Source organism: Helianthus annuus, chromosome 8, assembly GCF_002127325.2.
Source record: "Helianthus annuus cultivar XRQ/B chromosome 8, HanXRQr2.0-SUNRISE, whole genome shotgun sequence".
Classification (NCBI taxonomy): Eukaryota; Viridiplantae; Streptophyta; class Magnoliopsida; order Asterales; family Asteraceae; genus Helianthus; species Helianthus annuus.
The window spans coordinates 75,659,837-75,674,156 of NC_035440.2; the positions used below are offsets into that span (position 1 = coordinate 75,659,837).

Here is a 14,320-nt window from a genome sequence, read left to right on the forward strand (position 1 = left end):
ATGTAATCACCCAAATTTTTCACACGTATTTATAATCAACAATGCATGAGTGAGGAAACAATTACTGAGCCTTCATAGGCTTGGCTACTTGGCTTATTGTTTTTAATAATGTATTTGAGGCTACATCGCCCTGGTCATACAAGTTTCATAAAGTGGTAGAGTGTAACATCACTGAATCTTTCTGAATGTTATTCCTCCTCTCTTGCTTAAATATCGTTCCTCAAACGTCTCGTACACGGGTAGTCACGAAGTAGGCAAGACAGATTTCCTACTTTATAAAGTGCTAAAGCACTGGTCTAGGCATTGTTCTACCATATGAAGGTGTGAACACCTATAGATTATTTTTGGAGGGATGATGATCTTTAACCTGACCCGCAGAGTCCACCAGGATTTCCATGCACTACAAATTGTTATTACGTGGCCCCCGTAATAATAAATTGTCTTGCACAGTTACCCCAATTTTCTCTCGTCCAAGCAGATGATCAATCACGGAGGGGACACTACTGTCCTTATATCTCTGTTATGGGAAGGATCATTGCGGTGGTCCATGCGCTAACACTCGTTATCGTTATGCGCGTATAGGCACGATGATTAAATGAAGTAGGAATAAAGAGAATTCCCAGTAGTTGGAGGGGCACCTTCAAGACGAATACTTCATCTTCCTTTTCTGGTCAAGTATGTCGTCAATCTCGCTTCACAAAAGTCGCAGGGATCTCGTCCCGTTGATTAAGAATTCGTTCAAGGTTGCCGCCTCTACCTCGCCATCATCACCGTAGTCAGGCACCTTCACGATCGAGAGGGAAGAACAGCCATCTCCTACAGAAGCAAGCTCGGAATCTTGTCTGGTAATCACTCTAGCTATGAGCTTTGCAATGAACGCGAGGTCGATAGCTTCATCGTGCGAGTTACGTACATTAGTAGGAGTCGGAGTCTAAAGTATCTTGTTCACGTCAATAGTCATTCCGTACACTTATTAGTATGTAGTCATGTCAATATTTATTCCGTACACTTATTCGTATGTATGTATTGATAAACAAATATATTACTTAGCATAAACAGGCATTTTGATCATATCACGTATAACTCTCGTTTTTTTTTGGGGGGGGGGGTCATTTTTCTAGTTGTCGATTCACGACAGAAACACTACTTGGTACTAGTTATCACCAAGAGTGTATTTTATTTTTGGCAAGTCTATCTCGTGTAGACTATGCCTTAATTGGCACCTTATCTTGAGGGTATTACCTACTAATGTCCTTGCCTTGTCTCTTTTTGAAAAGTGTTTGACTCGTGGATCTTGACGCTTACGTGAATGCAATGAAAACCTTTTTGTAAAACGTTTTCATGAGAGAACTCTAGTGATTGTAGTCTAGACTCGAGAAGAAATCCTAGTTCACTACAATCGAAGCTCTAAATGCATGTAATTAATTAAATATACAGTGATTAGGTCGTACGGATTAACCCATAATTTTGTCGGTTGTCACAATGTTAATGACACTGGCCCTAGACAAAAGCTGGTCCCTAGAAGGAGATTGATGATTGAGTATCATGAGAGTTCTGGTGCAAATTCTATAGTGGGTCAAGATGTTATAGGGGGTTAGAATGATATAGAAGTCAGACTGCTTATAGGGGGTTAGAATGATATAGAAGTCAGACTGCTTATAGGGGGTTAAAATGCTATAGAAGTCAGACTGTTATAGAGGGTCAGAATGCTTTAGATGGTCAAAATGCTATGGTGTCTGAGATTGCTATAGAGACTCAAAGTTAACAAAATAGGCATACATATTAAGCCCTTGGAAAAATAGACAGAGACAAAAATATCTAATCAGATGATGCAAACAAGATCCACCGGCTAAGACGGCTAGGGCTTAGCCTACACAAAAACGATGAAGTATAACGAGGTACACAAAAAACCAATAAAAAACACATGTAAAGCGCAACCTAATGTCACACCCTGTCTTTTGCGGAAGCGTATGATGTGTGACTGGTTTAATATCACTGCATTCAATCGTAATAAACAACTACATGATCAAAACGATGTTCATCCATTCATAAAATTTATGTATTACAAACATTGTTTATTCAAGTTTTTAAAACACAACCTTCGACTAGGTTACAAACCGACAAAAGTGGATGACATCTAAACTTCTAGTTACGACACTTGCGTCCAAGATCCATCCTGTTACCTGAAATACATGTAATTTTGGAAAACATCAACAAAAAGTTGAGCGAGTTCGTGCGTCTAGTTTGTGTACTGTAATTGTTGTAAATCTTTGATAGGCTCTTTTGTAAACATATATGAAAAACGTGTATGAACATGAATGTTTTACAAGAACTTTAAGGCATGTGAGGACATGGGAAGTACTTGTTATGACTCCTTGTCGGAATACTCGTTCTGATTCCTTGTCGGAGTACTCGTTTTGACTCCTTGAATGTGTCGATTACCCTCGATTGTGTCGATTTCCCTCGACTGTGTCGATTAACCTCGACTGGGACTCCGAAGCACTACTAGGTACTAGTTTTGACCATGAGTGGGGTTCGGCCGTACCCGTTAGATCTAACCCTCGTCCCTAATTAATGAATGTTTTTAATGGCTTGGTACTAGTTTTCACCAAGACTTTATGGCATTTTTAGTATTTAGTCTATGCTCACATGATCTAGTATTTCATAGGCATTTCATACCGTTTAAGTATTTGTACATGTATTTCACCCCCGAGAGTTATAAAACCAAAAACAGTTAAAGAAAAGAGGGAGCATGAACTCACTGTTTTGCGTCTTCAGTACTCGTAACTCAAATCTCGTCTGCAATACGACTACCTACAATGTGCTAGGGTCTATTAGTCGAGTGGGTCGTGCCTTGTCTTAGTATTCATGTTTTGAGTTACATTTTCTTTATGTCTTTACATCATCCAGAGTTATAATACTTTTCAAGTATTCGTTTTCGTGTTTCCTTCCCAAGGATGGGAGTATTTCATACATGTATTCTTGTATTTGTAGTTTTGAAAATAATATATTTTCACTTAGAAAATATATTTAGACTTGTATTGTCCAAAAATAATGTATCGTCAAGAAAATATATATTTTTCTTCGAAAATCATATATCTTCTGAAATATTCTAAGAAAAAATATATTTTTTTACTTCCCAAAAGTAATATATTTCCTTTTTGTCGAAAATATGATATACTTTGTAATAATAACGAAAATCATATTTTCACCTCTTTCGTTTCCAAAATAATATTTACCAAAAATATATTTGTAATGGTATTTTCCGGAACATTTTATAAGTTACGTTCTTGTTCGGTTGTCAATATTTAAGCGTGTAACTTATATACTTTATTCCTTGTAATTTTTGGTATTATTTTGGTGTTGCAAGTTCTTGGTATTTGTAAGTTATATTATTTTCCCTAAAATAATATAACTATTTCACATAATCACACACAATGTCTTTAATGTATATATATATCCTAAATACATATTTTCCCATTTTTATTTGTAAAAACCAACCCCCAATGCTTGTATTTTTGTTACAAAAATCTATGGCAAAGTTTATATGGAAAATCATAGTTAAAAATACACTTGTTTAGAAAATATTTTCTAAGTGTTGGTATTTTTAGAAAATTTTGCCATAGTTTCCCCTGAAAATGGAGGTTTCCATGCTTTCAAGCATATCATTTTCTTTTGTAAAATCATCACCAATCATCAACAAGTCATTCAACCCTTACCATATGTCAAAAATATGAAATTTACACTATGTCATGAACTTGAAAATTTACAAAAATTTGTAGTGACTTACTAGTGTGTTTAGTAAGCTTAGTTACCCTTTAAAGTGTGGTTGTTTATTTAGAAACATCATTTTTGAAGAATTTAGATCTTTACAACTTGTAAAATATTTTTCTAAAAATATTTCTTCTTGCATTTTTCTTGTTAAATACATATTTTTACACTTGATTAACCACTAAAAATGTTATTGGTTTCTTTAAGAACCAAGTTTATGTAAATCTTGTAATTTAACTTAGTTTCTTGAGAAAACTAGTTTTGTAATCACCCATTTACTAGATTCATAATATGTTTCATACTTCATCATACATAAAAATAACTTTATTTTTCAAGTTCATGTTTAACATAAAGGATGATCATCATGATTTTCACAAGATTCATCCTTATACTTGCTAGACCATGTATTTAATCATCATCTAGCAAGCTTCTTATGATGATCAACATCATAATCACAAGAAATCATCAAACAAGTTTCATACATACACCAAAACAACTTGATCTTCATGTTATTAAGCTTTATGTTCAAGTTCACCTTTATGTTTTCTTGAGTTTCTTGAGTTTAACATTTTTCATAACACTTTAACTACTAGAATCATGAGTAAAAATAGGATCAAAGAAGCTTACTACTAGCACTAAGGCTAGGGAAGAACAAGTATGGAGATGATGAAGAAAAGTGATGGATAAAAGCTCTTGGAGAAGGTCCTTCCACTTTCAATGCTACCAAGCTTCTTAGACGTGCTTAAGACACCTTGAGATCACCTTAGAATGGGTAGAATGAAGCTAGAAAATGATGGTCATGGTGGTGGTGTTCAGGCCGTAAGCAAGAGGAGGGAAAGGAAGGGAAGATGTTGGTTGAAGTTGTGGAATGAAAGAGAATGGTTAACTAGTGGTTCTTTATATAAATTTTCCAACATACTTTTACACAAAGGTTAATATGTTCCTTATCTTCCTAGAATATCCAATTAAATAACTGAAAGAAAATCTCATGTGGGTCCCACTAGTGAACCGTCCATAATGGGGGGGGGGGGGAGGGTCTTGGTTTGGTTTCAATTATTAGTTACATAAACTAGTTAGACTTTAAGTGTTTGGTTTAGGGATTTAGGTGTTTAGTGTTTATATGATGCAATATGATATTCGGTGACCATAACTAGTTTTGTAACACTAAAACAATGCTTCTAGTAAGATTTTGATGTTTCAGGTAATGTCCGGTTGTTCGGTTCGTTACTGTTCGTTACAGTGCTAAGTTGCGCAGTTTAGTGTGCTTTATGTAGTCTTTTATGACAGTTTCGATTCCCGACACTTAGGAAAGTATTCTGAACCATTATATCATAATTCTGCATTATATTTTGGAGTTTAAATGCTGAAAATAGCTGAATTTTGGTTATTTTCTGCAGAATTCTGCACTTTTAGTGTGTTTTAGGCACTTTCCGGCACTTTTCTATCACCTAGAAAACCAGTTTTGTGGTCCTTACTTCCCTACACACTATACTAGTGTAATACATCATCTCTGGCTCATACTGGGCCTCATAATATTGTTTGTCTATGTACTGAACTTCGTCAACATTTTTTTTGTTTGTCTCGTAATGGTGCCAATTCTGTTCTGTGTACCATCTGAACTATCTTGTGTTGCATGTAGCAACGAATAAAGTCTTGTATCTTGAAATGCTAATGTATGTATATAACAGTAATCAAAATTTCATTTGTCTTGTAAACTAGATCATGCACAATTATTTAAGCACAGATTACTGTTTAATTAGTGTACGGAATGTACGGAAAAGTGACGGTTGTCACACCTAAATTCAACCTGCGGATGAAAAGCACATGCTAAATAGCCGGCAGATGAAAACTAGCGGGGCTAAATAGGCGGCCGCTAAAGCGAGAGGCTAAATCATAGGAGCCGGCTATTTGGCTTTCGCTTTACACGTGTCTCAATTTGACCGACTATTATGTGGACCCCGTTGTACTTTACCATGAGCTTTTGTGCATGCAAAGCCCTAGCCGTTTTAGCTAGCTGGCGGATCCTATTCTCCTAATTGGTTTCTTTGGGCTTGTCTAATTCATTAACGACTGGACATACATGTCTATTCCGTTAGCTTTAAAGATTAACTTGTAGTAATTTTCCCCAAATTCAATCACTATTATGTAAAACAATTTGGCAAACCATACTCTTTTAATAATATCTGCTTAAAATTGACTTTAACTATTTAAAATAAATGAAGATATACTCATTAATGAGTCATAGTTACAACTTACAACATCTATCAATGCTCTCAGTGTACATGACAACATAAACCAATCATAATTAATTTGATGTCATAAATTACAAAAAAATCACAAAAGGAAATAGAAATTAGGGTTTAGGGTTTAGAGTCAATAACAGATTTAGAAAATGAGAAATCATCATCAGTCGTCCCTTTCGAAGAATATGCATCTCCATCACTTGTACAACTCGAGTACTCATCCTCGCCACCCTTTTCCGTTAACTCCCTGATCTTCGCCACTGCCATTGTCAAACCCCACCGGCGATCAACATTCCACTCACAACAATACATTCCGATCTTCAAAAGTTTCAACATCTCCCCCTCACTATTTTTCTTCACTTTCATATCTTTATCAAACACTTCATCGGTCCACTCTTCTCGCACCACCGAGTTCACCCACGTCTCCAAATCCGAGCTGCCACCTTTCCCTTGTTTAAGATAGTTCGCAGGAAACTTACCGGTGAGGATCTCGAGAATGAGAATGCCGAGGCACCATACATCGGTCTTGTTCGTGGTCTGGTTATGGTACGTGAACTCGGGTGACTTGTATGCAACCATGAACTCTTGTGCATGGCGCTTGCTAACGACTGGGCTTAGCGCGTAATCCGCTAGGAGAGGGTTAAAGGCCTTGTCGAGGAGGACGTTTGATGATTTGAGGTGACCGTGAGGTAATGAGAGGTGGGGGAGCTCTTTGTAGAGATAGGCGAGACCCTGCGTTACGCCTTTTATTATTTTGAGTCGAGTCGGCCAGTCTAATCCAGGCTCATTCGGCTTTCGTTTAACTAAAAGTTACGAAAACAAGAGAACTTGTTAAAACGTGTTCACAGTGCAATTTTGAAGGTTTTTAGGTCAAATCGTGGGTCAGACCGTTAGTAATGGTTTTTTTACTAGAGTGAATGAATGTTTCTCTTACCTTCCAAAAAGAGATTTAAATTTGCGGGCCAAAACATTTTGGGCCAACTCTCCGACACCAAAATTTATACTTTATGGCCCGTTGACCGGCCCTATGCCAAAAGTTTATCTTTTCTGGTCCGTTAATCCGCCCAATACCAAAAATTTATCTTTTCTGGCCCATTAACCCTCCCAATAGCAAAAGATTATCCTTTCTGACCAGTTAACTAGGCCTATATCAAAGGATTATCCCAAAGATTTACCCTTTTGACATGTTAACCTACCCAATACCCAAAAATTATACCTTTTGACCCGTTAGTCTGCCCAATACCAAAAGGTTATCCTCTTTGATCCCTTAACCTGCCCAATACCAAAATATCATCCTTTTCTATCCGTTAACCTGCCTAACGCTAAAATGTTATCCTTTGTGACCCGTTAACTGGCTTGTAATTTTCCGAACTAATACTTTTAAACAAAAACATAACATACCATGGAGGTGGCTAGCTAAACTCCCATTTTCGGCAAAATCTGTGATCAAAAGCTTCTCATCTTTCTTGTAATGAAACGCCACAAGGGGAAGCAAATTAGGGTGTGAGAATCTTCCAAGCCTTGTCATATGAACATAAAACTCTTCTTTTCTCACATTATTCATCTCCCTAAACCGCTTAACAACAACCGCTTGACCGCCCAATAACACAGCCTTGTATGTTGATCCAAAACTCCCACCACCCAAAACCTCAGCCGAAGCGCGCAACAAATCTTGTAACTCAAACCGCTCTCTATCACTCCTCACAAACTGAATATTCCCACTGTTTTGGGTTCGTTTGCGGTTTTCTTCTTCGTCACTTTGCATTTGGAGTTCCTTTTTGCTCGTTTTGTAAGGATTATTCCGGTTTAGCTTCATTGTTTGGTGATTTATGTAGTCGTTTTTGGGTGTTTTCCGTTTGTGAAGGACGAGTAAAACGAGGAATATGATCGCTAGAACTCCAATGATGGCGATGATTAACGTTCTTCGAGTGTGTTTCTTGTTGGAGATCTTGCATTTGGTGGTTACCGGAGGACCGCATACATTGTTGCCTGCATGCATGGGGCCGAATAATTAATAAACAATTGTTAGGGTTTGGCGTCATCAAGTCAAAATAATGGATACAAAAGAATTCGACGTGTGTAAGACGTGCATTGCACTTTTAATCCTTTTATTCATAATTTTGTATTAATTAAACCAATAAAATCAATTAAAATAGAATATACTATATTTAAATATTTTGAAATATAGGTAGGAATGAAAAAAGAATTCGAACCCTATTGGCTTTTTGGGTATGGATTAGTTTAAAAGTTTTTATGGCCTTATGGGTATGAGAAATAGACAGGTATACTATAACTTATTTACTCACATAAAAACTGAATATATAAATGTATCATAAATTAAAAAAAAATTAATAAATAATACATTTAATTTTATAAACGAAGTTATAATATTGCTAAAGTTTGGTTGGATATGTGATATTTCGTCTGTTTTTAGGTGAATTAACGATTTGGAGTAATAGGCTTCTGCTGGGATTGGGCTTGTGAACAATACGAACGAACACAAACGAAAGATGTGCGTGGGTTCGTTTAACTCTAACCAAACAAACAATCGAACATGAACAATTAAACAAACTGGGTTTTCTTGTTCGTGTTCATTTCTTAGAAAATGAATGTGTTCATTTTTGTTTATGCGCGTCCGTTAATAATATAAACAAGCAGTTCATGATCATAAACGAACTAACATAATTAAACATAGATGAACGGACATAACCAAGCTAACACTAATTAAAAGTAAATATGAATAACAATGTGCTAGGCCCAATAATATTATATTAACTGTAAAGAGTGGTATTTTAATCTCATATAACTACTTAAATTGTAATGGATCTAACACATTTAAATGATGAATATATTAAGATACGTAAACAAATAAATGAACATAAACGAAAGAGCGAACATAAACAAATTTAAATAAACAAACGTAACGCAATGAGCATATACGAATTTAAATGAACGAACGTTCACGAACATAAATAAACAAACGTGACATATGTTCATGTTCGTTCGTTTAACTAAATGAACTAAAAGCTTTGTTCATGTTTGTTCGTTTATTAAACAAACGAACTTCAATCTAATGATTCAGTGAATGGTTGAAATTTCATACCTGCAAATGAACTCGGATCCTGGTTCCTGAGCCCAGAAGGTATCCGACCCGAAAGTCTGTTATTTGCAAAATTCACCTTCAAACCTTTCTGCTCAAAATCTGGTATCTCGCCTTGGAACTCATTATCCTGCATTTGCAAATCAACAAGAATGCTCAACTTTGTAAGCGATCCAGGAATCCGACCCGTAAACTTATTATTCTGGAGCTTCACTCTCCTCATCCCGCTCATTCCCGCAAAAATATCATCCCGAATCACCCCCGAAAAGTTATTATTCGACAAGTAAATCCCCCGTAACAAACCAATCTTACTCACATCCGGAATCGGGCCAGAAAAACTGTTGTTCGCGAAACTTAAGGTTCGAATACTGGGCAACTCGGACAGTATGTCCATGTCAATGGATCCGTTTAAGCCCATGTTCTCGAGGCGTAACCCGGACACACTCCCATCTTTTCTACATATGATCCCTGTCCAAATCTCTTTGTCCAGGTTGCATGGTGCAACATTTGGTTCCCAGTTAGCGAGTGCTTCGGGGTTGTTTAGTGATGATTTGAAGGTAATGAGCTTCTCGATGTCGCTAGCATCGGATAAGACAGTTATGCACGTTTGTAACAAGTGAAAAACGATCAGATATTGCCAATGCGGTCTGGTTTTCGAACCCATGTTGGGCTGTGGCGTATGCAGCGGTTGGCTAGGCGGATTAATGGCGGTGAGGGGGCGGGTTGTCGCGGAGAAAGAGGGATGAGGAGATGAAGTGAGAGGGAGGAATGTTGAGGGGAGTTGATATGAAAAGATTTGAGATGTTGAAATTGACAAAGTCGTTTGGATGATTAGCTGCTGATATGGGCCGGCTAGAGATGTTTTTGCCGGTTTGTATTTAACTCCAAGTCTCTAGGGGTTGTGGTTCGGTTGTTTAAAGTTAAAAGAGAAGGAGAAACCAAACAAAATCTAGATATTCTAATGGGAATATTACTTTTTGTTTGTACAATGATTTGATAATAACTTTGTGATAGGATGCTTTTTGAGACTTTTCCATAGGAATGTACGCGTTTTGTATAAACGAGTTGAGTCGTATGTAAGCTATTGAGATTGGACTCGTTAAAATTTTGAATTGAGTCGAGGGGTAAAGATCAAATAGGAAGTTTATTTTGGCTAGGAAGTATAGGAAGTAATCTTAGCCGTTCATCATATTTTTTTAAATTTTTGTACGCGGTGGTATTTTCGTCTTTTTACATTATCATATCTTCGTTCTAATTCAATTACAGATTCTGTTACTTCTTTTCTTAGTTCATCACTCTCATCACATAATTGAAGGTTCTGTAACCCTAAATCACCGTCGATTGCAAATTCATCTCTTTTCAAACATTAATCTTGTATCGTTCGTCAATTCGATAACTTCAATGTCTTCTTCAAACTCTGCTGGTATGTTTAGCTTCAATTCGGAGTAAAATTTTGTTATTTTTTCTGAATTTCTTTGTTTTACGTTTTATAATTCGTGGTTCTGTAAGTAATATTTGATTTTTCATAAGTTTAATAGTTATTGTTGTATAATTAAACATAATTTGTTTGTTTTTTTTCTTCATCATTTATTGCGTTTTAGTGAAGTGTTGCGTTTTATGATATTAATTAAATTGTATGAATATAAAACTTTTATTTTTATGTTATATAAAGCTTTAACTGTCTATAACTGTTATTGTTGTACAATGTTTTGTTTATTCATCATTTTATGCGTTTTACTGAATGTATTGCGTTTTATGATTTTTTAGATAATAGTTCATATACAAACCTTAAAGGTTTGTATTTCATATATTATTTTTAACTTATTTTTATGATTTAATATTAAACACATTATTATATAGGATGCATTGCGTTTTATGATTATTTGTTAAGTGTTTCAGATCATATGATGCGTTTTACTGAAGCTGTTGCTTTTTATGCTTTTTATCCATATTAGTCTATATATAAACTTTAAATGTTTGAATTTTAAATTTTTATTAATATATTTTTTGGTTTATCAATAAAAACATTATTATGTAAGATGAATTGCGTTTTAAAGTTTTTTTTAATTGTTTCAGATAACATTTCCAAGTGGGAGGAACGTGTATGCATAAACAGTGGAAGAAAGTTTTTCAAACCTAAAGTCAGTGGATCCATTACACCTGCTGTTGGAATGTTTTTTAAGTCATTTGATGAGGCTTTTGCGTTTTATCAGAGATATGCACTTGCTGCAGGTTTTTCTGCAAGAAAAAATACTTCTTGGACAAATGTAAATGGTTTAGTGAAAATAAGATATATTGTCTGTTCAAAAGAAGGATTTCATGTTAGCAAAGAAATAGATTCTGGTTCAGTTGAGAATAGTAAAAAGATTGTTAGACGTAATAGAGGTTCAAAAAGAGTTGGATGCAATGCTCATGTGAAATTAATATTAGAGAACAATAATATGTATAAAATCTACTACTTTGAAGAAGAACATAATCATATCTTTGTGGAAGATGAAGATATTCATTTCTTGCCGGCTGCACGAAGTATCGATTATGTGAAAGAAAGTTTTATATCTGGATTGTCAGCAATCAATATTGGACCTGTTAAAGCATTCAATATTATGAAAACAATGTATGGTGGTTTTGGTGAAGTTGGTGCTAGTAAAGTTGATTGTAAGAATTATAGAAGGGATTTGAATCTTTATATCGGAGAGTATGATGCAGAAATGGTAGTTAGGCGTCTTATTAGGAAGAAAGAATGCTGTCCGGGTTTCACATGTGATTATGTTATTGGTGAAGATAGAAGATTGAAAGGGCTTTTCTGGGCTGATGAGCAATCAAAAAAAAATTATACAGTTTTTGGTGACATATTTGGTTTTGATGCTACTTATAAATCAAACAAGTAAGTTTTTTTTCATTTATTGCGTTATATATTCTATTGCGTTATACATTCTGTTCTAATTTCTAATGCTTTTTTAATTTGTTTTTTATGCAGGTATGATTTGGTTTTTGTTCCATTTACTGGTATTGATAATCATTATAGGAATGTCACATTTGGTGGTGCATTACTTGGTTCGGAGACTGCAGATTCTTATAGATGGCTTTTAAGGTGTTTTGTTAATGCTTTTGGAAGTGAGCCTAAAGTTGTTGTTACTGATCAAGATGCTGCAATGAAGAGAGCTATTAAGGATGTACTTTCAAGTAGGCATAGGTTATGTATGTGGCACATATGGGAGAAATTGAAGACAAAGGTATTAACTGCGTTTTATGATATAACAAACTGAAATTTTAATTGTTTTATTATTGCGTTTTATGTATTATACAATAAGATCACCAAATATTTTTATCAATAGAATTACAAAACAATTGCGTTTTACCATCAATTCATTATGTTTATCATTTTCAATATATTGTTTTTAAATTATTGCGTTTTATGTTTTATAATATTATTACTTTTTTATTCAGGTTGGTCCTGTTTTGTCTGCAAACACTGATTTTAATACAAGAATGACTCATGTTGTTTGGAATGATACTATTAGTCCAGAAGATTTTGAAACTGAGTGGCATTCAATAATGTCTACTTTTGGATTGGAAAATCATGAGTGGTTAAAAGATATGTACGATCTTCGATTTGACTGGATTCCTGCTTATTACCATGGAGAGGATTTGGCTGGTCTTATGCGTACTACTTCGAGATGTGAAAGCGAGAATTACTTCTTTGGTCAGATTTGCAATCCAAGATGTACACTTGTTGAATTTTTCACTCATTTTGAGACTGCAATGGATATTCAAAGGCATGAGCATAGGAGGAATGATCATGATACAAGGTATATTGAGTCTAAGCCCTGGAGTGACTTTGTATTGGAGAAACAAGCATCAGAATTATACACCAAAACAATTTTTAAGGATATTCAGATTGAAATTGATGCTGCCATTACAAAGTGTATGTCAAAGTCTCTTGATATTGTGGGTGATGTTCAATATTTTGAAATAAAGGATTTCAGACAGCCATGCACATCTTTTTTGAAGGTATTTTTTAAATTTATATATTTTTAAATATCTATTGCGTTTTATTATTCCATCATTCATTGCGTTTTATCATTATATGAAAATATAGTTTTATCTGTATTATAATTAAGATTCATTGCGTTTTATATTTAATTTCACTAATTTTATATAGCTTTTTAATCTTATTTACAGGTGCAATACAGCAAACAAGAAGATGGATTAACAATAAGTTGTTCTTGCAAACGGTTTGAACAATTTGGTATATTATGCCGGCATATATTTTACGTTTTACGGTATGATGATATAAATGAGTTTCCTAGAAGATATGTTCATAGAAGATGGATGAGAGATGTTGTTTCTGTTGGATCAAATCATTCAAATATTCGGTTTGATGAAATTGGTAGGAATAGTGAAATTGATAAAGTTTATAGAGAAATCGTTGTTGCAAATGAGTATGTGGTTAATAGGCTGGTTGGCGATATAGATGAGTTGTGTCGTTACAGGGATCATATTAAAAGTTATATTGATAAAGCGGATGAGGTTATGGTTGCTGCGCCGCCTCCTAGTCGCAAAGAAAGATTTGCTGAAATTGGAGGGAACATAGAAAAATCAGATTCTATTATTCGTGTGCCGATCAAAACAAGGACCAAAGGATGCGGTGTACAAAAAAGGATCAAGTCAAATCGTGAGATTGCAATTCAGAAATCATCAAAGATCCAGAAATCGTGCCGTGTATGTGGTGAAAAAGGACATAACAGTCGCACATGTAAAGATAAGGTTTCTTCTAATGCTATAGGTTCTAGCAATGCAATGTAATTATGTATAGAAATTCTGACAAAATCAGCTATCAATAAGTAAAAAAAAATTTGTCATTGCGTTTTATGATGTATATGTTTCATCTCATTTTATTACTGAGTTTTATAATATCCATCATATTTATCAGTATGTTTTGGTTAATTGCGTTTTATCATACCAACAATATATTGTAATTGCGTTTTATACATGAACAATATAATTTAAATTGTATTTTTTGATTAATGCGTTTTATTGTAACATAGATCATAGAACAAATTAAACACGAAATGATGACAACACTAAGATTCCAAAAGGGATTTCAAAATCACATGACAGCTTTTTTTGGAAAGTTGCGTTTTATGATAACAGTATATTGTTATTTCGTTTTATAGATAGAACAATATACTTTAATATGTTTTTT

General features: G+C 34.7%; 2 protein-coding genes across 2 annotated transcripts; one reads left to right on the plus strand and one right to left on the minus strand.

Annotated features, from left to right (window-relative positions):
- Positions 1–5,942: 5,942 nt before the first annotated feature.
- Positions 5,943–9,882, minus strand: LOC110871195 (pollen receptor-like kinase 4). Its single transcript, XM_022120098.2, has 3 exons — positions 9,118–9,882; positions 7,416–8,003; positions 5,943–6,817 (listed from the first exon to the last, which is right to left on the minus strand). Exons 1-3 carry the CDS (start codon positions 9,776–9,778, stop codon positions 6,132–6,134), a joined length of 1,935 nt encoding a protein of 644 aa, XP_021975790.1. The 5' UTR covers positions 9,779–9,882; the 3' UTR covers positions 5,943–6,131.
- Positions 9,883–10,515: 633 nt separating this feature from the next.
- Positions 10,516–13,924, plus strand: LOC110870168 (protein FAR1-RELATED SEQUENCE 5-like). The gene is made up of 5 exons (XM_022119371.1): positions 10,516–10,537; positions 11,191–11,998; positions 12,092–12,347; positions 12,562–13,125; positions 13,297–13,924. Exons 1-5 carry the CDS (start codon positions 10,516–10,518, stop codon positions 13,918–13,920), a joined length of 2,274 nt encoding a protein of 757 aa, XP_021975063.1. The 3' UTR covers positions 13,921–13,924.
- Positions 13,925–14,320: the final 396 nt, after the last annotated feature.